Below are 27436 nucleotides of genomic sequence, written 5' to 3' on the forward strand. Positions count from 1 at the left end.
CGTATGAACATCTGATAATGCATTAAAATAAAATCTAGCTAATAGCTTGGGTTGGTTGCTTACTCCTGTGATCCCAGCTACGGGGGTGCAGATAGGTAAGAGCATCAAGATGCAGGCAAACTCCTGTCAAAAATGTGAGACCATATCTGAAAAAATTAAAGTGAAAAGGGCAAAGGGCATGTGGCCTAACGAGTAAAGCACCTGCCTAGTAACCTGGAGACCCTGAGTTTAAATCCCTTTACTGCCGAAACAGAGCAACAGCAAGAAAAAAACATTAGCTCTTGATTCCAGGGGCTTCTCTCAGTAGTGCTGTGTACTTTCCTACCTTTGTGTTTGAAGCAGAGAACTTGCCTTTTGCTGGAGACTCATACCTGTAATCCTAGCTACTTTTTTGGGAGGCTGAGCTACGAGGATTACAGCTTAATGCCAGCCTGGACAGGAAAGTCTGTGAGACTCTTTGTCTCCAATCACTGAAAAACCAGAAGTGGAGCTTACGTGGTAGATCATTAGCCTTGAGCACAAAAGCTCAGGGATAGCATCCAGACGCTGAGTTCCAGCTCAAGGACCAGCAAGCACCAGACAAAACAACCCCCCCCCCCCCCAACAGAGAACTCTTTGGTGTGGGTGTGCATGCGTCGGGTTATCTCACCTAGAATCTAGATTCTAAAATGTAAATTTCAGGAACAACTTGTGAAACTGTTTTGTGGCCTCAGCTTTTCTGGGTTTTCTAGGCGAGTTGTGGCCTGGAGATGCCCTGGACTCAGGAGTTCCAACTGGAGCCTTCATTCCGGTCCAAGTTCTGTCACCTCTAGCTGGGCCCTTCACTTTCTAAGCCTCACTCCTTTCTGTGAATGGGTCATCAGACTTTGATCCTAAAGCCCCCTGTGACCTCTCTATGACTTACTCTTCATTACTGACCAGTACAGTATACCTAGCCAGTCACCGCCAGGAAAACCACTTGTTTATGCCACAGTGAGGATCAGGGCCAGACTAGGACCTGAAAGGTAGCATACAAGAGCCTTGTCCTTGTATCCTATTTACTGTGCTCCTTTCATAGGAGAGGCGTGACACAGGATTCCTGCTGCTTGGTTCCTACAGAGAAGGAAAAGCAAGTTTCCTGACCTTTCCCTATCTAGTTCTGTTGAAAGCAGAATGAAGAGACGCAGTGGCCAAGCTGCAGGAGGATTCTGGTGACTCGTGGGGCTGGGGCTATCCCTCTGCACTAATTGTTTGTGTCATGAGTGGACATTGCTAGTGAGGAAACAGAAGGTGGGGGGCTCCCGTGAGCGTCCATGACGTCAGTGAAGGGGCCCAGCACCCATGGCCAGGGGGGCTCCGGGGCGTCTCCACACTGTGCGCGAGACATTGCTTACCACGTAGAGGTAGGAAAGGCTCAAAGTTTTCACAAGGTGAAAGCCTTTTAACTTAGAAAAGTTTAAAAAGCAAACCATCAGAAGTATGCTTAATGTGGAAAGCTTAGAAAATAAGCAAAATAAGACAAAACAAATGTCTTCAATTGCATAACCAATTCTAGATGTATATTCTTTTAGATACGTTTTCGGTACCTGTACTTGTGCTCCAAAGTGATATCATGTGGCATATCTGTTTCCATGTTGTTTCTTTTTTTGGGGGTGGGTGGGTGGATGAACTACTGGTACCAGGGTTTTGAACTCAGCATCTTGAGCTTGCTCAGCAAGCACTTTACCACTTGAGCCATGCCTCCGGCCCAGCTTTCTGCCAGTTGTTTTGGAGATGGAATCCAGTGAACTTTTCTGCCTGAGCTAGCCTTTTATCTTGATCTCCAAATCAGCCCCCTCATTAGCTAAAATAACAGACATGAGCCACATAGTGCCCTACTATTAACCATATTAGATGTATTACAGATCTGAAAAAAGTTGGTAATATATTGTTTGTTCAGGATTTTATTGGTTGTCTTAAAAAATAACAAGACTCTATTTGACTAGGAACCCCCCCCCCAAAAAAAGCTATTTTTATCAGACATTTCTAGCCTTACTTAAATTTAAACAAGAAAGTGTCTTTCTTAACTTCCTGTCAAAACCCCTGAATTCCTTAAAGTTATACCTTGGTATAACTTTAATAGAAATTATATGTTACCAAGGGAACAGACAATTGAAGTAGTGTATTTAAAATTTAGTAGGTGTTTCTTTGCTCAAGTTCCAGGAGAGAGGCTCGGAAGCCCAGTCCAGTCTTGAGAGAACTTGCTTCATGTCCAGGTTTTGCTGAGGATAAGAATCTGTATGCGTGAATGATTCCATGCTGTCTTTGGGGGGTCTTTATGATCATCTTTGTTTTTCCTTCTTTTCCCTTTGACTTGATTAGCTATTGCAGTTAAGGGCAGCACTATCTGTTTTTACAGGTGTTAATTAGGTTTCTTTGTAAATTTACTGTAATACTTTAATCCCAAATAGTTGCTGTAAGTGGATATGAAGACCATGCTGACTTTCCAGTAATTTTTTTACTCTTTGCCTTTTTCTCCCTGCTTTGCTTAGCTATACTTTTCCATGCTCACGGATTTTTTTTTTCTTTGCCAGTCCTGGGGCTTGGACTCAGGGCCTGAGCACTGTCCCTGGCTTCTTTTTGTTCAAGGCTAGCACTCTGCCACTTGAGCCACAGCACCCCTTCTGGCCGTTTTCTGTATATGTGGTGCTGGGGAATCAAACCCAGGGCCTCATGTATATGAAGCAGGCACTCTTGCCACTAGGCCATATCCCCAGCCCTTAGCTATAATTTTCCTGTGGAGTCATGTGGTTGTTTAAACTGCCAACACTTCTATATGGTGGGATTCTAATTTCTTGTTTTTTTTGGCCAGTTCTGGGCGTGAACTCAGGGCCTGAGCACTGTCCCTGGCTTCTTTTTTTTTTGCTCAAGGGTAGCACTCTGCCACTTGAGCCACAGTGTCTCTTCTGGCCTTTTCTATATATGTGGTGCTGGAGGCTCGAACCCAGGGTTTCATGTATACGAGGCGAGCACTCTTGCCACTAGGCCCTATTCCCAGCCCCGGATTCTAAGTTCTGATACCACACTGACCAAGCCCCCTGCCCTGACCCGGGGGATTGTTCCAAGGCATGGGCTGCAGCCCCCTTGCTTTTGGGGTTGGGAAGGCAGGAAAGAAGGGAGCATCACTTGAGTCTCCAGAAGGGAAAGAACTGGGGTCTGGGCAGGTAGAGTCAGATGCACCTCCTAAAGAGTTCTCTTGTTGTCAAATTATGTGATTTTTCTCAGAGAAATTGGAAGAAATTTTTTTTTTGTGTGTGATATGTTTCAAATCTCTTCATTTCCTTTGTTTTCCTTCATGTTGGCCTGGTTTCTGTGTGTGGTGGGGGTGGTTCTGGGGCTTGAACTCAGGGCCTGGGCGCTGTCCCTGAGCTCCTTTGTTCAAGGCTGGTGCTCTACCACTTTGAGCCACAGCTTCCCTTGCCGTTTTCTGGTGACTCATTGGAGATAAGAGTCTCATAGACTTTGCTGCTTGGTAGGCTTTGAGTTGCCATCCTTAGATCTTAGCCTCCTGAGTAGCTAGGCTTATAGGCATGAGCCACTAGCACCTAAATTTTCTTTTTTAAAGTATGGATCAACAGTATACATGCACAGCCCAGATTAGACCCACAAATAGTTGGTACTGTAGTGATTGCCTTTCAGATACGATCTTTCACAGGAATCTTAAATAAGCAGAGCACAAGAGTGCGGATTCCATTGTAACCACCTGAGATGTCCTAATTAATCCCTTTTGACCAATAATGCATAAGAAAATAATGGCCAATTCCTTGATTGCATGTAACTCTGTTCTGCTATTTTTTCATGTCTTGGATACAGAACAGTTTTTTCAAAGGAAAATGGAGTTTTAGGCTAATGATCTCCAGTCAAGTGTCTTCTTTGTTATGTATAACTTTTTCAGATTTCTAAATATCATTATTCAGGCTGAGGATGTGGCTTAGTGGTAGGGGGCTTGCCTAGCCTGCATGAAGCCCTGGGTTCGATTCCTCACTACCACATACACAGAAAAAGCTGCAAGTGGTGTGGCTCAAGTGGCAGAGTGCTGGCCTTGAGCAAAGAGAAGCCAGGGACAGTGCTCAGGCCCTGAGTCCAAGGCCCAGGACTGCCCAAAACCAACCAAACAAAAAAACCAAACAAACAAAAGAATTATTACCGTATTCATGCTCCTGTTATTAGTAATTAAGATTTATTGAAATTTAATATTGTTTTTCTCTAGTTAGCAGATTGTTATTCATATAATTTTTTGTTTTTATCTCTCCAAAGATTTGAACATGGAATTCAATCCTTCAGACCATCCTCGGGCCAGCACAATATTCCTCAGTAAATCTCAGACGGACGGTAGGTTTCTAATTTACTTATATCTGTTAAAACAACTGGCATTAATAACTCAAGTTTTGATTTTCCGCTAGATTTTATTTTCAATATGAAACTAAATAGCCTTTAAGTGATCCTGGAGGATATTGTTTAATCATTTTTGGCTTGGAAGTAACCCTGCTCATTTTGCCTATTTGCTGGATTATTCCTACAATGCTTTCTGTAGTGGATAGTTCTACTTTGAGTCAGAAATTTTCCTTTTCTTATAAGAATTAATATTTGCATAAGTTCCCAAAAGAAAAATACAAATTTCAAGTGAACACAGCATTAATAACTGTTTTGTCATGGAATTGGTACAGTTGCCAATTGTGAGAGCTGAAATGACCCTGTATACAAAATGCAGTGGTTTTCTTTTTTTTGTCAAAGGGTTAATAACCAGCTAAGTGCCTGCAATTTCTTCTGGAGGGAAGTCTCTTCATAGTCCCTGGCTCATCTCACTGTTACCTGACCCTTGGCTACACAGGAAAGATGGGATCAAATTTCTGCAGTATAGTGTATAGACACAAACCTTTGCTTTGGATACTTGCAGAAAAGTATGGAATTTGGTGACACAGTTCCTATGATGTTATTCTATAATGTGGAAATCATACGGTTTCTGTTCTTGACTCTGGGCAAATTGCTAATCTCTAACTTAGAAAAAATACTATAGCAAGTAGAAAATAAGTAAGTTTAAGGTAAGGAGTTCATATTTAAGAAATGGTTATGTTAATGATGGTTAGTAACAGTTTTGGCATGGTATAAGGCTGATGTAGTGTGGACCAGTGACTTGGTTTGAAAGCCTCTGATGCATTTTTTTTTAAGTTTCTAAAAGAAAGAGTAAATCAGTATAGTTATCAAATACTTCTGAATTTAAATTTTGAATGCATTAGGTCCTCTCCATTCTCACACCCACAATTTTCTTTGGTGCAAAGGAAAAGCTAAAATGGGAGGAGTAGGAAGGATATTTCAAGGAAAGGAAAATGACAGGATGAGGTTTGGAACAATGAAAAATGAGGCCAAAACAATTTTGTATAGAAACTTAAGGGATCGTGCTGTGAAAACAAGCTGTAAGTCTGGCTAACGTTGAGGTTTGGTCTTTGCTTCCTGTGATCTTAGGGTACAGACCAACACCAATCAGAAAACTTTCCCGCAATATTTGCATCAAGTTTTATCAGAGCCTCTGGGTGGATGACACCTGCTGTTGTCGTGGGGAAAGGAAATGACCTAATAGAAGGCTCCAGAAATAGCTTAGGGACCTTCCCTTCGCCACTTTTTCTGGATCTCATTCCCTTGCTCTTCTGAAACATCAAGCCATCTGTACTCTAACCCCTTGTTTCTTGCTTTAACTTGCTTCAACTTCAGCTATTAAGTTCTAGACCTTTCCACTCCCCATGGAAAATATCCCGTACACTACTTGCAGGTGTTCCCCGCTGTTCCTCTATCTGGGGACCGCTCCATCGTGCCTGCTTCTTCTCATTTCACTTGTGCTCTTTCAGTTCCCTCTCCTGCTGTTACATGGGGTGTGGGGAGAAGTTACCTGAGAACTTTTACCTGCCAGAGCTACTGCCTCCTTCCATGCCATTTGCAGCCACCAACCAGTCTTTTGGATTCCTATTTTCTTGTTCTATTCCTGTTCTTGTGCTGTTCCTGTTCTAAAAAGGTGTGTGTGTGTGTGTGTGTGTGTGTGTGTGTGTGTGTGTGTGTGTGTGTGTGTTGGTCCTAGGACCTGGATGCTGCCCCTACACTCTTGCTCAAGGCTATCACTCTACTACTTGAGCCTTTGTTGTTTGTTCATTTTGATTTGTTTTGGTGGTTAGTTGGAGCTTAAGAGTCTCATGGACATTCCTGCCCAGAGTACCTTTGAACTGTGGTCCTCAGATCGAAGCCTCAGGATAGCTAGGATTATAGTTGTGATTTATCAACGTTACCCCACCCCCCCCAAAAAAAAAAAAAAAGAAAGAAAGAGAGGAAAAAAAAAAGATTAAAAAAAATAAGTAACCTTGGTAACTTTCATGAATTAGCCCTTCGGTGAAATTACTGTCCGTGAATTGAACTTTGTCAAATTCACCCTCCTAAATTCTTCCTTTCTATAAGCTGCTTTGTCATGCACAGGAACTCTTTACTACATAACTTTACCCTTCGGAGGTAGGTTCACAACGGCGAGTCCCATCCTATTGCTTTGTAAAGAATGTTGTAGAAAAGTATGTGGGCACAAAGCCTTGAAGTGCTAGCAGTCGTGTTAGGGGCAGTACTGCTTGGGACCCTCGCTCCTGTCTTTCTTCTGTAGCCTAATTACCCTGCTTTGTTGTCATTGCTTGATGATGGTCTCTTGGTCAGGCCCCTGCCGTCAGCCACCTGTGAGTCTGAGATAGGCACGTTACAGGTCTGCAGTTGGTAATTAGAATTTTTTGGTGGTTAATTCCTTTTCCCTTGGTACCACAGAGTTTTAGGCTGGACTTAGAACCTTGTTCTCATTGTTCTAAAGGAAATTGGCAACTTCAGCAAAACCAGATTATAATAGAGTACTTGCTAATTAGATCTCCCTAGTTGGCTGAAGTTATAGGTATTTTATTAAAACCAGAGTGACTCTTTCCATGTCATTTCTTTGCACAAGTGAGATGTCGTTGAAGACTTCTCTAAGTCAAAGAGTCATTCAACCAACAAGGGTCCTGTGTGGTGGAGGAAATTACCAGGTGAGAAAGAAATTAGCTCTCTTGGCTTACCTTGCCTTTCATGCGATGGCCTTTGCTTATGGGAAAGAACTTGTGTGTAGTTCCTAATGTCTTTCTTTTCTATAGAGATTTTGATTCATTATTTTCAAAAAGAAGAGAGCTTACGTTTAAGTTTACGAGAAAGCAGCCAAGGTCCATCTTTTTCCTTTCAGCTCACATGATGTTTGGAAATTCTTTTTTTGAGAAGTAGGACAGAAGTCCTACCGTTTGTGCACCTGTGTGGGAGAGGAAAGAAGGAAGCGAGCGGCACCAGCAAGTGGAGGTGGCAGGCTCTTGGAGAGCCCCTTGCCAGACTTGAACCCGTAAAATTCAGGCATAAAAAACGTGAGCAGTGCTTTCCTTTGCACATTGCCTCAGATGTACTAAAATCACGTGTTTGCGCCTGGACTACGCTGATCCTTTTGCATGGGAGGTAGCACAGTACCTTGGTTCGGGAGTGGCTGCCATGTGCCTGGTTGGGCAATTCTTGGCTCAGAGCATTCCTTCAGCAACTTTGCCCCATTCTCTAACTTTCATGCTTTCCGGGCTTCGGATGACCTTTTACAAAGCTCCCGGTATGCTGTTATCACCTCTGGGATTTGTATATTTTAACATACTTCTTTTTTTTATACAGACACATTCATTTGGGAAAGTACATGTACCATTTATTAAGTATGCAAATTAAAGATTAAAAATATATACAACAAAATATCAATAATGACGTATCTTTTTATTTTTGGATAGATATTTATGCATCTATATTTTCTAAGTTTTAATTTTCATTTGTAGTTGTATTTTCTTGTTTTTGTTTTGTTTTGTTTTGTTTTGTTTTTTTGCCAGTCCTGGGCCTTGGACTCAGGGCCTGAGCACTGTCCCTGGCTTCTTTTTGCTCAAGGCTAGCACTCTACCACTTGAGCCACAGCGCCCCTTCTGGCCGTTTTCTATATATGTGGTGCTGAGGAATTGAACCCAGGGCTTCATGTATATGAGGCAAACACTTTACCACTAGGCCATATTCATAGCCCTGTATTTTCTTTCTTATACTACTTTAGATTTTTTTTCTACATAGAGATTTTTTTACATAGAGATTTCTATGTATGTCTTTTTTGTTGTTGTTTTTGTAACCAGAAAGAGTTTTTTTTACTGGAACCACTTAATTGAGGTTTCTGTATATCTGAAGAAATCCTTTGGCCTTGACTATTCTGTCGGAAATAGAAACATCTGAAGTAGATAGGCAATTTAGATATTTGCTCTTGGAATAGGTTTTTCTTGTGGCCGGCCTGCCTGCCTTCAATTCCTTGTTCCTTCTCTCTTGACTGTTCTGCCCTAGACATCTTTGAATTTTTTCCTTCTCTTTTCCTTGTTCTTTTATCTGCCTGTGTATGTTAATTTCCTTTCGAATGCACAGAATGTTCTGTTCCTCTGGTCCTGGGTTTAGAAATAAACACAGGTCCACTTGGCAGTTTCTAGCTTCCTTCCTGCCCTCTCCTGGGATGACATCATCAGGATGCCTTGCCCAGGGTAGGAAGTTTAGGGTGAATTTCCCCCAGGGACACTTGTGTCCTGGTCACTGTGATCATAACTTCCTGTCAGGAAGTAAGAAGGTAGGGGCTGTGGTATGAACTTAGAATAGGGGCTCAACAATTAAGTGAACAATTAAATCCACTTTGTACTGAAGTCTGCAGGAATTTATTGGTGCTGTTGCAACCTATCCTGTAGAGGATTATATTGAATTTTTAATCTGATTGTTTGAAGCCTGATTTATGTTATCCATAGTAGGAAGAATAAACCCTTTTCTTTTGGTCGACGTTTTGTAATCTATATCGAGGATACTGTCTCGGCACTTAATTCTCACATTTAAAATGCGGTTGTTCTGAACATAAGACTTGCGGCTCCTACTTTTGTGGCCTGCCAGACTTTCACATGTAGAAGCTAACTAATTCTTCTTTGTAAAATAACGTACCTCTCTTAACCAGAGCCTAATGATTTTGTTTCACATGGAACTCATTTCACGCCTGCAGGTAGGGTTTAGGGGGAGAGAGCAGCTCAGCACAAGATCCACTCTGGACCTGTTCCCCACATCCTTCCAGTCATTCCTCTCCTCGTCGTGCCTGCTCGAGCTGCTGCTCACTTCCAAAGACGCTTGTTGGTATAAAGTGGCATTGCTAGGAAGTCCTCCCTGCTGACTAACACCCCGTAGCGTAGTGGCGCCTTGATGCCACTGGAAGATCTGGCTCGGGAATTCGAAGTGGGAAACCAAGTTACTTTTGAGTCACATCCATAAAGAGGTTAGCTGAAGATCTGTTTTGATTGTCACTGGCTTTCCCACAGGACGTTGGTAGGGCTGTGTGTGTATGCGTGTGATCTTTTTTGTGCTGATCTTGGGACTTGAGCTTTTTTGCTTAAGGTTAGGCTCTACCACTCAGATGCAGGTTCACTTCTAGCTTTGGGTGGTTAATTGGAGATAAGAGTCACAGATTTTCTTGCCTGAGCTGGCTTTGAATCTTGATCCTCAGATCTCAGCTTCCTGAGTAGCTAGGATGACAGATGTGAGCCACTAGTGCCTGGCTGCAAACCGTGTTTTTAAGTCTAAAGAAAATTTACTTCTGTGACATTGTGCTAAAGGAGTATCTCTTAACACCTTGTGAGATTCTGTTCCTCAGATAGCAAACACTACCACTTACTTTTCACTCCCATTTTATTGGGAGAAGACTTAATACCAACTTGAGTGTTTCTGCTGATTTTAGATGGTTTGTGTTGAAAGTCTCTAAAATTGTCCATATGAGGGCTTGAACTCAGGGACTCACACTCAACTTTCTTGTACTTTATTTACCACTTGAGCCACACCTCCAGCCCCTTCCCCCAATAGGTTTTTAAAGTCACTATGTACTCTCTTTTTAGCTAATTAAAAATCCTTTTAGCAGACTATCATAGATGAGATCAAAGGATATCACTGTTAATCTTTTCCCAAGAAAGACGAGATTTATGATACATAGCAGTTTATTGCATTTGTCCCTACATGACAGAGGACACTTCAGAGATTTTGATGAACAAAATATTGAATCTTAAAACGAATTTAAAAACTGGGTACTAGTGGCTCATGCCTGTAATCCTAGCTAATCTGGAGGCTGTGATCTGAGGATTGTGGTTTCAAACCAGCCCAGGCAGGAAAGTCCATGAGACTCTTATCTCCAATTAGCCACCAGAAAACTGGAAGTGGCACTGTGGCTCAACGTGGTAGAGTGTTAGCTAAAAGCCTCAGCCCAGAAAACCTTGAAGACACATAGTCACTTACAGAAAAAGGAGTTTATTGTCAGCAGGGGCTGAAAAGGCCAATTCTCTCCCAGGAAAGAAGAAATGGCTCCTGTCTTTCATTCAGAGGCATTTTTATACAGCCAGGGGACTAGAGATGGGGGAAATTTCATTAGGGGGCTGAAAATAATCTGTGTGGGCAGCTGAATGCTAAAGATAGCATGTAGAGGGGGTGGGATTTTCTTATTGCAGCAGTTATAGTTAGGCCACATTCTGCTGATACAGCTGAGGTCTAGAGATAAGTGTACATTCAGGAATGAGATGGAGCTGAGGGCCTAAGATGGAGACTATCAAGCCCCAAATGGAGGAAAACATACTAACACTAGCCCTGAGTAAAAAAGCTCAGGGACAGCCTCCAGGCCCTGAGTTCAAGCCCCATGACTGACAGCCAACAACAACAAAACAACTGATGTAAAAGCAGACTGTTAATAGGTTGACACACCGCTTATACAATTACATAAAATAGCTACCCCCCCCCCCCCCCCCCCCGCGTCCTGGCTTGGACTCGGGGCCTGAGCACTGTCCCTGGCTTCTTTTTGCTCAAGCCTAGCACTCTACCACTTGAGCCACAGCGTCACTTCTGGCTTTCTCTATATATGTGGTGCTGAGGAATTGAACCCAGGGCTTCATGTATACGAGGCAAGCACTTTACCACAGGCCATATTCCCAACCTCTAAAGCCTTTTTGATTTCGGGGCTGATTAATGACTTGGGTGGTTCTAAATTTGTTTGGAAGAAAGGTTTAGATTTGGGTAATTTCATCTGTCAGTCTTGCTAATATAAAGACATTTTGCTTAGTATATTTTCCTCCTGATGTAGCATCTTAGTCCTGTTCCAACCATCATAGGAGGAAAGAAATACCTAATTTTAAGAGTACCATGTATCTCACAGATCTCCGGAATGATTGGAATGGGGTGGGTGATGTAAAATATTTTAGAGCTAAGGCAGCATCTACCTTCTCCCTATGCGTAGCAGTTGTGTGGGGTTCTTCTGATCCCACTCCGGCTTGGTTGTCCAGTTGGGAAATAATAGAACCCAAAGTAGTTGTACTCATGAGTATAACTTATTATGAGAGGAAAGAAACAAAGTAAGTTTAAGGAAAGATGCATGGCACATTCTGAGGACATTAAGTGGAAGCATTTTCCCCTAACACACATGCCCAGTTCTCTCCCAGCTGAGTTGCATAGGTGGTTGGGCTTCATTCATCCGAGAGTACTAAGGGGGGAGGGTGTTATTGACTGAGGGTTCTCAGGCATGTAGCCTCTGCTGGGCTGTATGCAGTTCTAAGCTCCCAGAAGGAAACCACACTGTTTATACGGACAGTGGAGGCACATCTGAGGAGGCCAAGCTTACAGGATCAAGGGAAGTCAGTTCTTCTGTGTTAACTTCGTTCTGCACAGTAGAGATGTGTCTCTCATCATACAAGATTTTACCTACATTTGGGTCAGGTTACTTCCCAGATCTGCTTCTTGGGGGTGCGAGATGAGGGGAGTTGGTCCTAGGTTTTGAACTCAGGGCCTGAGCATTTTTTGCTCAAGGTTAGCACTCTAACCTTGAGCCACAGTGCCATTTCTGGTTTTTTAATGGTTGATTGGAGTTAGAGACTCATGGACTTTCCTGCCTGGGCTGGCTTTGAACCACAATCCTCAGATCTCAGCCTCCTGAGTAGCTAGGATTGCAGGCCTGAGCCTCTGACACCTGGCTGACTACTGAATTTTTAAAAATAATTAAAAAAACTATTTTTAGGTAGTTGTAACAAAGGTAGATTTTCTGATTATTGCTTACCATTTGTTAGGAGTTGTATTAGTGTGTAATTAAGTGCTACTGACATATTTTGATCGTGTGTGTGTGTGTGTGTGTGTGTATGTGTATCCCCTCCCTCCCTCCCTCCCTTTTTGTGCCAATCCTGGGACTTGAACTCAGGGCCTAGGCACTGTCCCTGAACTTTTTTTTTGTTTTAATACTCTTCATATTTCAAACTAAGTAACAATGGAGGCTTGGCTTTTTTTCACTTAAAAATTTTTTTATTATTATAAAGTTGATATAGAGGGCTTTATAGTTTTATAAGTCAGGTCGGGGTACTTAAAAATTCTTTACTATTATTAAAAAGGTAATATACAGAGGAGTTACAGTTACGTACGTCAGGTAATGAGTACATCTTTCTTTTGGACAGTGTCACCCCTTCTTCCTCTCCCACTTTTCCCTCCTGTCCCCTCCCACAAGTTGTATTTTCAACATATTGTCTACTGAGTACCACTGCTTTTGTCCCTGAGCGTTTATGCTCTACCACTTGAGCCACAACCCCACTGGCTGTTTTGGTGGTCATTGGACATAAAGAGTCTCATGGACTTTACTGCCTGGGTTGCCTTTGAACTATGGTCCTACAATCTCAGCCTCCTGAGTAGTTAGGGTTATAGGCATGAGCCACAAGTGCCCTGCTGCTTAAGTATTTCCCAATCTCCTCAGTAATACCTCTGTAAGAACTTCACATAACCCTTTTCCCCCTCCCTCTCTTCCTCTTTCCTCTAAATCTATGTCTGTGATCTTGCTGTATAGCTTAGGCTAGCCTAGGCTAGGTTTGAGGTCTTCTTGCTTCAGCCTCCCAAGTACTGGGATTACAGGTAGGTTCCACCATGCCCATCTTTAGAAACTGTGGTACTTCTTGAAGGAAACCTATTGTTTGAACCATGGATAGCTTTTATCTTCTGGAAGGCAGGAACTGTTACAGAGTGTTGACATGACCTTGAGGTGGTTACCATATTTGGGAAGCATAAAATCTTGTTCCCTACACCTATGACAGGGATGCTCTAGGAAGGACTGAGCACTTACTACAGAACTTGCTGGAAATCTTGTCAGGTTTACAGTCCATATACAAAGTACTCTAATCCCTTCAGAAAATCACTACAGAACATATGTTTTTCACTGGAAGCCTAAGTCCAACATTGAATGAATTTTGGATTCCCACATGCATGAACATACACACATGTGTGGTAGTTAAAATTTAGTGCTACCAGCCAGTTTATCATTTTACTTTGGTTAAGGTTCGCACTTGGGATAATTATGTAGAATTGGAAAAAAATAATTGCCTTTTTCCACACTGTACATTCTCTATGGTCCGAGCGTGTTGGTTGGCCTCGGGCCTGGCCCAGATACCTCGTATTCTGTGTGGTACTCAGCTCTGTGTCCCGTGACAGGACCAGGCAAATCACCTGTGTGATGGCCCTATCTGACAGCTCCATGCAGGCGCCTCTGTCCTGTGTTAACTCTTGAATATGTACACCCAGTTGTAAGATTTTGCTCTACTATTTTGAACATCTTGGAGGTAGGAAGATAGCTGTGCTTATGGAGAGAACGGGGCTAGTTTCTCTCTCTCCTTTTCCCTCATCCCCAGTGAGGAGAACTGAACCCAGAGTCTTGTGCATGCTAGGCAATTGCTCTACCATAGAGAATAATACTATGCATAGCTCCAAGAATGGGATTTCTAGGGAAAAGAAGTATTGCTCTGAGCCCAAGAACTGTGCGTTGGGAAAGAAGAAAAGTTCTCAGTAGAGAACTTTACAAAGCTCGAGTGGCTGTGCTTTGGGGGCATGGTCGGGGGAGAAGCTTCCTCAGGTGACAGACTACATCTGTACACTGAACGGGAGGCCCCCGAGGCAGTGACAGCAGATGCCATCTCCTTGCAGGAAACCCGGCCTTTGTATTCTCCACATTGAACAACCCAGAGCGTGTTGGCAGACTAGGACAGGCCCACAAAAGCCAGTCTGGGGGAAGCAGAGTGAGTGGAGGTTCATCTGGGTTCTCCGCCCCTTCTAGATCCTGTGGCCAAGGCATCCCATTCTGACCAACACAGGAAACCAAGCCACACGGTACATTCCAGGCTAGTCAGGTGGAACAGTGCTTATTCCTGGGGTGGAGTGTTGCAAGATGCCAGCTGGCCTAGCCAGGAGTTGAGGCCATTCATCCAGTATGTAAAGCAGATGGTGGTTTCCATGACAAAACATAGTCATGAGGTACCTTATCTGGCCTGAGTCCCACGTTTGTGTTATAGGTATTATTGTAGTTACTTACATTTCACTCACCCAATTTGGGTATTTATGGGTCTGATTGGGTTATATATTAGTAATCCTATTATGTCTCACCTTAAATAAGGACTGTGTATAAGTTTGGTGAGGTTTACTAATTACTTCATTTAGTTAATGGAAATCTATTGCCTTTTAATGGATGTTAGTTGTTTTTAGATGTTAGTTATTTTTGAGGGTACTGTTGTTTAAGTTGGGTGTACATTTATTTCTGCTAGCCAAATTGAAATCTGTATTTGTGTAGATCCTATATTCTCGTGTTCAGTAAATGTGAACAGGGTATACTGGTTGGTGGAAGGGACCACATCATAGAGGCCTAGTCCTTAGTAACCTGCCTGGGGTTGCCTGCAAGCCTGTAACATTTCTGTTGCATCTTTTGTTTTCACAGTGAGAGAAAAACGCAAGAGTCTCTTCATTAACCATGTAAGTGAAGCTGTCTCCCTGAGTTGTTTCATGATGACTATGAGATGTAAAGAGCTTAAATAACTGTCTTAAATGAGTGAAAATGATTTATGTATTGTGTCAGCTTAGAAGAATGGAAAGAATGTTGAAATGCATTTATAAATGGACAGTCATGGCTTGGTATTTATACACAGTCCTGAATGATTTTCTAGATTCCCTACAGTATTATTAATGGGAAAAGGTGTGTGGACAGTACAAGTACCACAGCAAACACCACATAGGCCAGAATGAAAGCTATATCTTTTTAAATTTTCAATCCTTTCTTCATTTCATCCTCATCCCTAAATTGTTATTTGTTTTCCTATAGCTCAGATCCATTTGAATAAATATATAATCACTTTCTGTGAGTTGTATCTGCTTCTTCACTCTTCTGCTTTGCTTGTGCATACTTTGGATATATCCTCAACAAAATGAGGATACATTTAACACTTTAATACATTTAATACTTTAATTGCTCCACTCAGAGTGTTTTCACAAGTCACCTCTACCCTTTTGACCATTCTGAGTAGTATGTCCCTCATCTGGTAGCCAGGACTGGTGTGTCCTAGAGATAGCTTTTCCTTCTTCCTTGAGCAGCAGCTAAAACTAGCTGGACCCCTGGGTAACTCTGCCACCATACAAGTTGCTGTCACCCTTCTCCACAAGATGTGGAGTAAGGAAGTAAGAAAACTACCAAAATAAGTGTGCTGTAAACTTTCATATTAAAAATAAGAATGGTGTATCTCACCTCTTAAAGATCTGTCTTAGGATTCTGAGGCTACCTGCAAATTTGCATTTGCAAATCTTGAAGTATTTGATACTGAAACTGTTAGCAAAAGACACTTAAGACCATAATATTTTTTTTCTCTACCCCTTGAAAATCAGGACAAAATACACTTGGAAAGAAGGTCCTAAGCGGGGCCAGTGCACTATAGAGGCATTGTATGGGGCCCATAAGAAAAATAACTGGTGATTCCTTTGTCAGAATGTTAGTATATGTGTTGCGGACACTTGTTTTGTTTGTTAGTTCTGTTTTTTGTCAGTCCTGGGGCTTGAACTCGGGGCCTGAGCACTGTCCCTGGCTTTCTTTTCCTCAAGGCTAGCACTCTACCACTTGAGCCACAGCGCCACTTCTGGCTTTTTCTATTTATGTGATGCTGGGGAATCGAACCCCAGGCCTTCATGTATACGAGGCAAGCGCTGTACCACTAGGCCATATTCCCAGCCCTGTACACTTGTTTTGTAGGTTTTATGCATTTCTGAAAAATATTTCACAACCTCTTCCCTGGCATCCTCAAATTTGGAAGTGATCCTAGTGTCTATGACAGTGTATGGAAATGATGTGAGGAAAATATAATGAAAATTGCCGTGTCCAGTTTCCTTTTCCTTTATTTAAATCTAGATATGTGGTAATTGAAACTTATTCTCTAAAGTCTTCCTTTGTTGCTTACCTCCTGCATCCACATTTTTCTACCCATTTGCATGCCTACCAAACAGCTTGCGAGCGGAAGCAGAGCAGAAGCTGCCGTCAGGCCACTCTCTAATGATTGCCTGCAGCTCCACTCAGAAGTGCAGCGAGGAAAGGAGAGGGTCTTGGATGTGAACTTATGCGTCATTTTCACATAATCCCATGTAGCCTCAAGCTTCGTGTCATATACAACGTGGCCCCTGCCACATGGAGTCCAGGTCCCTGGACTGGGATGTGGATGAGGTTGGTCAGCCATGCAGTCTAACTCAGGGTATTCTTCGTAAGTCAGCCCAAGCCTTTGCACCTCAGCAGAACCATTCACCCATTGATGCAGTGAACCCAAAGTTGCTGAGGTCTTGCAGATGCTTTGTCCTGAATAAGAAGGCCCTGTGCTTCATATCTCATAAAACACACAACCCTGGAACAGAAAATGACCTTCTATCCAGACGCAGACCTGGCTGTACTGAGTACACATCTTCTGCCCCTGGTGGGACAAACCACTGCAGTCTGCCTTTGTAAACCTCTGAAAAAGAACCCCAGTGAGATTTCTGCAGGTTCAAGGAGACTTATAAACCACTGTATTCTTTTGTGGACTTGGGCGTAACAAGTTAGGATAATAGAAATAGGAGAGAGAATGGTAATTATCAGTATAGCCTGTGAGTGCTTTCCTCAGTGTGTGCCCGGCTCTGTTCCAATCAATTTCATGTCCTTACTCATTTAGTTAGCACAATAATCATCCAAGTTTTAAATAATCATTCACAGTTTACTGATGAAATCAAGGCACAGAGAGAAGTTAACCATGTCAACAGAGGACCCAGAATGGAAACTTAGCTCTCATCCTGTGTTTGCCAGTGAGACACTGGGAATAGGTTGTTTACCTGAAGCTAGAAATAACACTTTACAGGGCTGGGAATATGGCCTAGAGTGCTTGCCTCATATACATGAAGCCCTAGGTCCGATTCCTCAGCACCACCACATACACAGAAAGGGCCAGAAGTGGAGCTGTGGCTCAAGTGGTAGAGTGCTAACCTTGAGCAAAAAAAAACCAGGGACAAGACCCAGGACTGGCAAAAAAGAAAAAGAAAATGAAAGAAATACAGGACAGTCTGTGGGATGGATTTTTGAATATGAATCCCAAGTTTAAAAGAATCTCAATTTGTTATTGAATTCTGAAATGGTAGTTTTATTGTCCTTGTTTATGTAATCTCAGTCCATTTTAATGCATATTGTGAGGGATGTTGCCTTAGATTTTTCCCTAGTTTCTGAAGAGTTTTGTGTTCTTTGCCTTATTATATGGATTATTCTTTCTTCAATTTTTCCTTCAAGTTTCTTAAGAGTATATATACCTAATACATTCCAGCTTGAGTAATCTACAAAGGGGCTATTAATTTTAAAAAAATAAAAGCAGTCAATAGATACTAAATAACCCCTTGAGCGAAATAAGTTAGGGATGGGAGGCTTACTTATCCTTCCAAGGATAATGTTGACCATAAGGCAAAGAACCTCTTCAAGTTAGAGAGAAATCAGTGAATAGTACACATTCACAAGTGAAAAGAGTAAACATTAGAAAGGGCTATAGAAAAGAAAAACTGGAGGAGAGGGGCTTTCCCTCAGACTTGACTGTGGGTTTTTTTTTGGCCGGTATAAGTGTGTGACCTCAGGTTCATGCGTATACTAAGTTGGTGCTTTTTACTTGAGCCATGCCTTCATCCCTATTTTGTTTTTGGAGATGGAGTCTAGCAAAATTTTCTGCCTGGAATGGCCTCAAGCCATTATCCTCTAGATTTCAGTCTCCTGAGTAGCTAGGATTACAAGCACAGGCACTGATACCTTGTTTGACTGGGAGACTTGTAAGATTAAGTGCAAGTGTGGTTGCTTCTCAAAACTTACAGTTTTAAACTGTAAGCTTGAAACTGAGAACAAAATAGTCTGGGAATTTTGGCATCAAGGTAAATTGAGGTTAATTACACAGATTAATATTCTAATAAATCTGTTTTAGATGTAATCAGAATGGCTAGTTATAGAAAATTTGATACATTATGAAAGGTAAAGTCTTATCTAAAATGTTATATTTAGAACTTGTCCTTTATTTAAAGTTTGCTGAAGCTTTTATTTTTCAAGGTAACTACTTTAATAAATTTTTAAATTAAAACGTGAAAATCTCTCATTATGCATTACACGCTTTACATTATAACCTTGTAGGCTCCTGCATGTAGTATGATAGCACCCCTGAACCTCAGCGAAAACTCATGCCTTTTTAGCATAATTTTTCTATGACATCCTCCTGCCACCTTGCGACAGAATACCTAAAGAGAATCTCGTTCTAACGAGTTAATTCAGAAGTGAAGGAAACAGTAACGGAATGTCCAGTGACTTCTTTTTTTTCCTTTTAATTTTTAGTTCTGTGTTTTAAAGAAAATTTAACTGTCATTGCTTCTTATTTCTTTTAATATTTTAAAGTGGCTGTACAAAGGAGTTTCAATTCATCATGTTAGAGTACAGTGCATCTTGGTCAGTGTCACCCCTTTCGTTCTCAGTTTCTCCAACCCTATCCATCCACCCAGTTTGTTCACACACACACACACACACACACACACACACACACACACACCTGTCAGTTTTATACACCTACACATTGAATATTATAATTTATTCTCCCACCCTTCTTCATTCATGTCATCCTTACCCCTTGACATAACCACTCAGACACCTCAAGTTCCAGCTTCCTGATGCTTATTTGTTAGTTGCTCAAAGAAGTTACACCATTGGAATCCTTCCCTGCATATACCATTTTAGTTACACATTTGTGTGTATATGTATATGAGCCTTTTTGTATGTTTAGGCCTACATATTTATAAATTAGATTTAATATGGTTAATTTCTTTGGTGTCCCTTTGCCACACTTGTCATTGAAATGGAACTGGGATGCTGGGTTTTATCATTCCCACTCAGAGTTCAAAGTGTGTCTCAACATGGAGACAAAATGTTAAGAAATACCCTGAAGAAACAAAGCAACTAGAGAGAGTCATTTAACATCTCAGCAGCAGTCATATTACTAGTTGGGCTTGGAAGTAAAAGAACTTTGTTCAAGTCCCAGTTCTGAGCAGTCTTGGAAAAGTCTTGTCTCTGTTGTCTTGTCTCCTACCTTGGGTCGTAATTCCTGGACCACTTGACTTAAAGGACACAGTGCAGGGAGGATGATTGACAACATACACATAGACTGATGGGACTCATTGTAGTTTGGGTAAACTTAGTTTACGTTTTCAAGGTCTAACAAAACTCATGAAGTTTTTCTTTATTTTGAGTATGGATAGATGTATTTTTTTCATTATTAGTAAGATAGGGATTCCCTAGAAGTATGTTTTGTTGACTTCCTTTTAAAACTACTGACTTCAGTAGTTGTTCCTCTTCTTAAGTAGTTCAAGTTTAGCTTTGAGTGAGATAGGAATAAGACTTTTTGTAAAACAATATTTTTTCTCATTATACTCTTTTATCTTAAGAGTTACAAAAGTAATTACATAAGTGAAACCTAGGAACTGACATTTTAAAAAATTCTAAATTTTGCTTTTACCTCTAGGAGATTTTCTTTTAATAGAAAATTACCTATTTAGCCACTGTGTGGGTGTCAATATAGGTATATGGAAACTGAGAAAATATTAACTTCAGGTAATTTAAAATTTTGTAAGATTTCTAGTTGATAAAGTAGTTAAAACAATAATTGTAACATGTAGATTTTTTCCCCTCACATGTTACTAAAACAAACCTCAGAGGTTATGAAACTCTGGTCACTCATTCTGTTTGATTTATTTCTGCTTACTGAAACGGGGTAAATGTTTTAGTCTTTCATCTCTTATTTCTCCTCCACCACAGAATACCTAGAACTTATCAGTTATATACAGAAAGTGTATAGAGTGCCAGGTCTTTAAGGTACTGTTTATACTGTCAATAGTGTGTGGGGGTGATGGGATCTCTTTCCTCCTCCCCTCCCCCTGCTGCTTTGTCTCTGCAGTACAGGGCTCAGCTTTCTCCTTCTGTCCTTCCACTCCTCTTTCACTCACCCTGCCTTGTCTCTCTAGTTGTGAGGATAAAGGATGTGTAGTACTAGCAGTGCATAATGGCCTATTCAGCTGGCTAACAAACCAGGGGGCTTTGTTTCCCTGCCGTAAGCTTGACAGGTTATTTTGGACATGACATTGTCCTCACCAAGACAGCCACATAAAAGGGTCACTGTGCAGATGTTAGGACTTCCCTCAGGACACTGGTGTTCTTTGTAGGAGGAGATGCCATGTCTGAAACTCCAGTCTTTTTTGTATGGTGTAAGATCTCATCCCTGAATAAGCAGGCACACTTGGTCACTGTGCTGAGTTTTCCCATTTTTCAGGTGTTAACGTGTGAGAAAGTCATAGTTCTTATTTTGCCCCGGTCTGACCTCCTGGTTCCATTGCTGCGGTCGTGTTACTGAGGGCATAGGGAGCACAGGTGCTCCTCTTACTGGCTTTCAGACAGACATGGAGGCACTTTGGCTAGCCATGCAGGGCTCTCTTGTTCCTCCCTTTTCCACTCTCTCAGCCCTCAGCTTTCTCACTTGCTCAAGAACTTCTGAAGCAGCGATTACAACAGGAACCGTGTCAGAAAGATCTGTTCTGAACCTCACTTTCCCTAAAAGCAGAGAAGCCACCCCAGCCTCTGTGTTAGTGTGTTCATCAATGTGTTCCAATAATACAGAACGTTTTCCTATACTGAGACTTCAGTGTTGCATTACTTTCCACTCATCCTCTGCTCACGGCCCTGGAGTCATTTGCCTATCATGCCCCTTTGCCTTCTGATGCCCCAGTGCGTATCACCAGAACCCAACCAACATTGTTCTCTGTTGTAAACACAATATTGTTTTCAGTCAACAAATTAACATTGGAGTTCCTGTTACACAATTGGTTGGCACACAGTAATTATAAGAAATTAACATTGATAAGAGTTGCTTGGGGTTGTGCGCGGTAATTATAAGAAGTTAACATTGATGAGAGTTCTTTTTGGGTAACTGTCAGGGTTTCATATAGCACATTCAGGTGATACTGGCTCTTGCTCTTTAGTATAGAGCAGATCCTCTACCATTACCTTTCACAACATTGACACTGTTGAATGCACACCCAGTGGATTGCTGGCAGCAGAATATCTATTCTCATCTTGGATTTGCTGAAGGATCAGATGAGCAGCCAGAATCAACGTCTTTGCAATTTTCAGAATATCAGATCTGTAGGTGTGTAATTTCTGTCTGCCCCTGATTCAGTGATGCTGATTTTGATCATATATAAGGTATTGCCCCAATTCTCCACTGGTTTTCTCCTTGGTATCTACCGAACAGTCTCTAGACACAGTTTAGGGCTCTACAGATAAACTCTCCTCTATCCGATTCAGAGTCCACTGACCATGCTTGCCTGAGTCAGTTTATTATTTCAGTTAAAAGATGATACTTTTCTAGCCCTACTATCTGACACACATTTCTCACTGTGCATTTCTGCTCACAGAGAAAGCCTGACTTTTCACTTATCCATCTGTTTTTCCATCCCTACCATCTGCAATGTAGACTCATGGGTTTCTGGGGTTTTTTTAAGTGATAGTTTTGATATTTTACTTGGACATAGAGTTGGTTAATTGCATTTTCCCCCACAAACCAGTTCTGTGTATAAGTCTCCTTATCTCTTTTTAAGTGCTTGTTTACTCTTTGGCACAATAAGATAGTCTAGGGTCATCTTACACCTCCTTTCTCTTATCACAAAGTAGCTGGTTTTCCTGGAGCCTAGAATCCTTTTAGTGAGAAACAATTTCAGAAGAAAGGAGCAGATATAAAGTATGTAATTTGCATTGCTTGCAGAACCCTGTAACAGACATAGCCAGGAAATAGGAATGACAGGTTTGTATCAGTGCCTTAAAATTTCAACTCCAGGGTTCTATATTGACTTTGACCAAGTTTTATTAAAAACATATTTTTAAAACAACTTTATTGATACATAATTTTTATATTTTAAAAATCATTTGACGTATACAATTGACTGGTTTTTCACTAAATTCCCACAATCAATTTGAAAACCTAACATCTTTAAAAAGAAATGTATTGCCAAGAGCAGGGACTTCTTGTACCTCTTCCCCTTCTGTCTCTGGCAACAACTAATCTTTCTGTTTCTATGGGCATTCATTCAAATATGATTATAATATAAGGCCTCTTTGGCTTTTAATATTTTGTGTGCTGTCTGATAAATTTGACTTTAACTCTGATCATCAGTAAGATCCTTTCATCTTCGAGCACAATTAGTTTTTCCTTTCTTCTTTTTTGAAATTTTCCTTAAGGAAAAAATGGCTCTTTGAAACCAGTAATGTTTTGACTAATAAGTTGCTATTATAGAAAACAATGAAGGTATGTTATTTAAGAACAATTTGATGTGGCAAGAAGATGACAATTGGATGTAGCAAGGAGTCAGTTCTGATTCTTAGAATCCTTCTGTGCCTTGAGGTACTGTATTGCCATGTCACTTGGGAAAAAGCTTTTGCTTCGGTCACGTGGAGCAAGGGCTGGTGCCTCCTGACTCCTGACTGTAGCATCACCATGGGGTGTAATGGAAAGGGGGTGCATTAAAATCCTACTTCTGTTGCACTTGTTGAGTTTGAATTGTTTGAATTTCTTTGCCAATTTATTGATTATGTAAGGGAGAGATCTCTTAACAAAGTGGGGAAGTAACTTGAAATTTTTAAGTTCTAAGACTAGTCTAACCCAAAATCTTGAGTCTTTCTGAGCAGCAAAATTAACTGTGTGATAAAACCTTTTTACTGTACAGATAATTCTACTGTCCAGCCAGAATTCAAGAAGAAGCATATATCTCATCCCCCATTGGCCCCAAACCACAACCTGGGGGATGGAATATACATGGGGGTAGAGGGAAAGAAGGGGGGAAGCAGACAGACATTGCCTTAAAAAAACAAACCTGAAGTAGAACTGGTGGGTTATGCCTGTGATCTTAGCTATAAGAGGCTGAGTGAGATCTGGTGATCTAGGTTCAAAATCAGCTGGGGCAGAAAAGTCCCCGACACTCTTTTCTCCAATAAGCCAGCAAAAAGCTGGAAGTAGAGTGTGGCTCAAGTGGTAGAGCCAGTAGACTTCGTGTAAAAGCCAACTGAGAGCTTGAAGCCCTAAGTTCAAACACACACACACACACACACACACACACACACACACACACACACGTCCCCCAAAACCCACCAGAAAAACACCCAGAAGTAATCTAGGAAAATGTTCTTTTGAACAACGATTCTCTTTTCTTTCAAAGATGCACAAGGAATTCAGATAGTACAAACCATAGCATAAGCCATAGTTCATTGCTGAGAAGAAAAGCTCTGGAGAGAATCCCCTTTGAGAACACATAGAGCTTAGCTTGGGCATACCTGCTGCTGTTGCAGCCTTTGATCACACCAGGCCTCTAGAATGGTATTACTAGGTTTCACCTCTCAGTTGGGATACTAATGAGAAGTGCTTCTTGTTACAGAGCCAATATATGAAGCCATGATGAGGCTGAAATTCAAGTTGGGGTTCATGTAAAATATGAATACAATTATTTAGCAATGATGCACTCCTAACTCACAAAGAGCAGAGTTCTGCCTCATGATTAGCATTTCCCCTGTTTTGTTAATATCCAGAGTTGTTGTGGTTTTTGACTTTTTGCAGAATAATTTGTTCCTTATCAACTCCATGGCTATTGTCTGCCTTTCAGACTTCCCTTGCTGTTAAAAACTTGATAATCTTTTAAAAACTGCTTATTCTTTCCTCTTTCCAGACTACTAGTTGGTTAACACACTTACATGGAAGATGAGGGTGCTATTCTTTCCTAGCCCAGGGGCTTCCGCAGAGAGGCCCTTGTCCTCATCAGGGCTTCCTGCCCGGCTGGTCAGCACTCTGGGCTTGCACACCCTTGGGAAGGCCAGTGCTGGCTGCAGGATGAGTCACAGGGCTTGTTAGCACGCTCCTTCAGGAGTCTTTGGAGACAGTATACCCGGTGTCCAGTCGGTGTGGCTGGTGTGGAGTGCGGCACTCAGCCGCTTCCTTCACGTCTGCCGTGCTTGTGCTCGCCCGTGTCCTCGCTTGTTGTGCATGCCTGGCCTTCAGCTAGGTAAACAGGAGAAGAGCAGTGGTACTGCTTTCCTTCTTTAGGACAGACAGGATCCTGTCTTCTCTATCAAGCTCTCAGTTTGCCCTCCTTTGAATTGGGAATAAAACAACAAAGATAAGGAGCTTTGATTTTTAGAGATTTCATGTATAATAGCTCTGTAAGGAAAAAGGACAAGTTTTGCATCTATCTTTTTCTCTAACATCTCATTTTAGTGCTTTATTTTTTATTTGAGCCTACCACGCCCTGAAAAGTAGGACCATTTCATTCAATCATTGAAAATGGGACATCAAAGCCCCTAGACTTTTGAGTATTAATAAGTGGTTTAGTCATATTGATCATGTTATGTATTGTCCTTGTGGTCCTCAAAGTGAGAAGTGTATTCTGCTCTCTATCTTCTCAGGTAAGGGTACTGGGGAGGTCAAGCCTAAGGTGACTTTATAATTTCTGGCTCTATCTAGGATGTTTTGGGGTATGAAAGGGTGTATTCTCACTAGTTACTCTGGGACAGTAGGGGCAAACTAAGACTGCCCCCTTCAGGCAGGATGTATCCGTCTCCCTGAGTAAGCTGCCCACATTTATATAGCTACGCAGTGACCGTGCAGCTTCCTGAACACCACCAGGCCTCTGGCCCCAAGTCCTGGAGCATCTTGTCATGTTAGCTTTGCATACTTGGTTCTGGAAGCCACTGCCTCACCAGAGTATGCCTGAGACTGTTGACATCCATGACCTGGTAGCATGGGCCTTTGCCCTGAGCTGCTGTCTGCCAGCCCCTTGTCACACACTTGTTCCTGCCATGCCATGGGTACCTACCTGACACTGCTGGTTCACAGAGAATCCTGCTGCCATATTGGAGACACATTTCCCATGGTTGGTGGTTGGGTTACAAGCACACTAGTATCAGGGATAGACCTGTTGATTCAAAAAATCACCATCCAGTCCCTACTCACCATACTTGGCATCCAGGCCAGAATATGGATGAGGAAGTGACAGGTGCAGAGTGGAGGACTAGAGCTGGGTTCAGAGCTCACCGAGGAAGGACACTTAACCTAGACGGCTGTTAGAGCAGGAGGACATCAGAGGAAGGGCCATCAGCAGAGACATGAAAAAGGCCCTGGAGTATGCAGTGTAAAAATCTCTACAGGTACGAAGGCACAGACATTGGGGTCAAGTAAGACATGACTTTAATGTCATAGATGTGACACTAGATTTGGCCTCTGGTGTCTTAGATTTGACCTTGGAAATGTTACCTCATTTTTCTGATTTCTGGGCATATTTGTAGCTGTACACGAATATATGTATATATGTACATATATATGTATATATACACACACACACACACACACACACACACAACACACAAATTCAAGTAGCACAGAAACAGTTGGCTCCCAGGTGGTAGCTGTTTAAATAAACTTGATATTGTTCCTGTTAGCTAATTAGGTCTCACTAAGTGCACTGTGCATGAAAGAAGGCAGTGAATGGTGCTTATGAAGAGGTAGTGAGTGTACCTCCCCTAGTGGACAGTCTTGTAATTATGAAGAGGTAGTGAGTGTACCTCCCCTAGTGGACAGTCTTGTAATGATATACACAGAGAGATCTCACGATTTGCTCTGTTTTGCAGAATGAAGACAGTGTCATCAAATGAGGAATGAGCTAAGAGGTGGTTATTGAAGTAGTAAAAGGGAGAAAAATGATACTGGATAGTGCTGGAGAACTGTAGAGAAAAGGTTGATTTTGAAAGGCAACTAGGAGGTTGAGTCAATAGCAGTCAACAGAACAGAAGGCAGAAGTTTCAAGAGTGTTCTGTGAGGTTCTGCTTTAAGCCATTGAGTTGGAGAACTGTCTCATGTACCCCATGAGGAACCCACAAGTAAGCATGATTCAAGTGAAGAGGTCTGCCAGGCAAGGTTAGATCAGAAGAGAGCTGCTCATTAGTAAGCAAAAAGAAGTAGAATATTCATTCAGCTGTCATTAGACAGTGGATGAGAATCCTAAGAAGACATGTAGAGGGAGAAGAAATGTTCATTCTGTATGAGGATGTGTAGAGAAGTAAAGTTTGATGAAAGGACTGAGACTGGGTAGCAAGAAAGATAAAGACCAGAGCATGGCATTCATGCCTATAATCCCAGCTACTCTGGAGGCAAAGGTAGGAAGGATGATTATGAGTTTGACACTACTAGCCTGGACAAAGTTAGCAAAACTGTATTTCCAAGGCAAAATACAAAGAAGAGGGTCAAGGGCATAGCTCAAATGATAAGAGTGCATACCGAGCACAGGGTTCAATGCCCAGTACTGCAACAGAGGAGAGGGGAGATACTTCACGCACATTTCTCAAAGGCCTTTCTTTTGAACCTCAGATTCCTCTGCAATAGTATGAAAAGGAGCCAGTGAACATTAATGAAGCTCAGTTGCAATAGAGTGTGCTGCTGCATTAAATTCCCCCAAACCATCATTAAATTGTTTTATATAAGGACACAGAGAAGCCTCAAAACAAGTCTCACTTGAATTTCCTGTTTCCCTTTGACCTAATGCTATTTATATAAAACCAGGGCTAGGGAGAGTCAGAGTACTTGGTAGTACGGTGCCCTCTAGTTGTGATTAAAGGAATTGGTTAGCCCCAATACTAGTATTTATTAATTTTGAGAGGACATTGTGTTTATGTATTTCTCAGGCTGATACTTTATAAATTTTATTACAGAAGAAGCCTAGTATGTAAGAAGTAAATGTCAAAGCATTGAACAAAGCATTTGATCTTTAACTTGTATTAAAGCTTTTTTTTAAAAACTAAAATCACAAACTCTGTTCAAAAGTCTTACTATAATTCTCTCACTCAACCACTAATAAAAAGGACTTCTGGTAGCTTAAAAAAAGAGTCTTACTAGTAGGTGGGCAGTCAGGCAGGAAATTT

The 27436-nt window shown here is 41.6% G+C and overlaps 1 protein-coding gene across 1 annotated transcript in view; it reads left to right on the forward strand.

Annotated features, from left to right (window-relative positions):
- Ccny (cyclin Y) overlaps window positions 1-27436 on the forward strand; it is a 110036-nt gene that overhangs the window by 61678 nt on the left and 20922 nt on the right. The window contains exons 2-3 of the mRNA XM_048367981.1: window positions 4276-4350; window positions 14855-14889. Coding sequence (XP_048223938.1) covers window positions 4276-4350; window positions 14855-14889 — 110 coding nt within the window. The remainder of the gene's footprint in view (window positions 1-4275; window positions 4351-14854; window positions 14890-27436) is intronic.

This window comes from Perognathus longimembris, chromosome 18 (assembly GCF_023159225.1).
Source record: "Perognathus longimembris pacificus isolate PPM17 chromosome 18, ASM2315922v1, whole genome shotgun sequence".
NCBI classification, from domain to species: domain Eukaryota; kingdom Metazoa; phylum Chordata; class Mammalia; order Rodentia; family Heteromyidae; genus Perognathus; species Perognathus longimembris.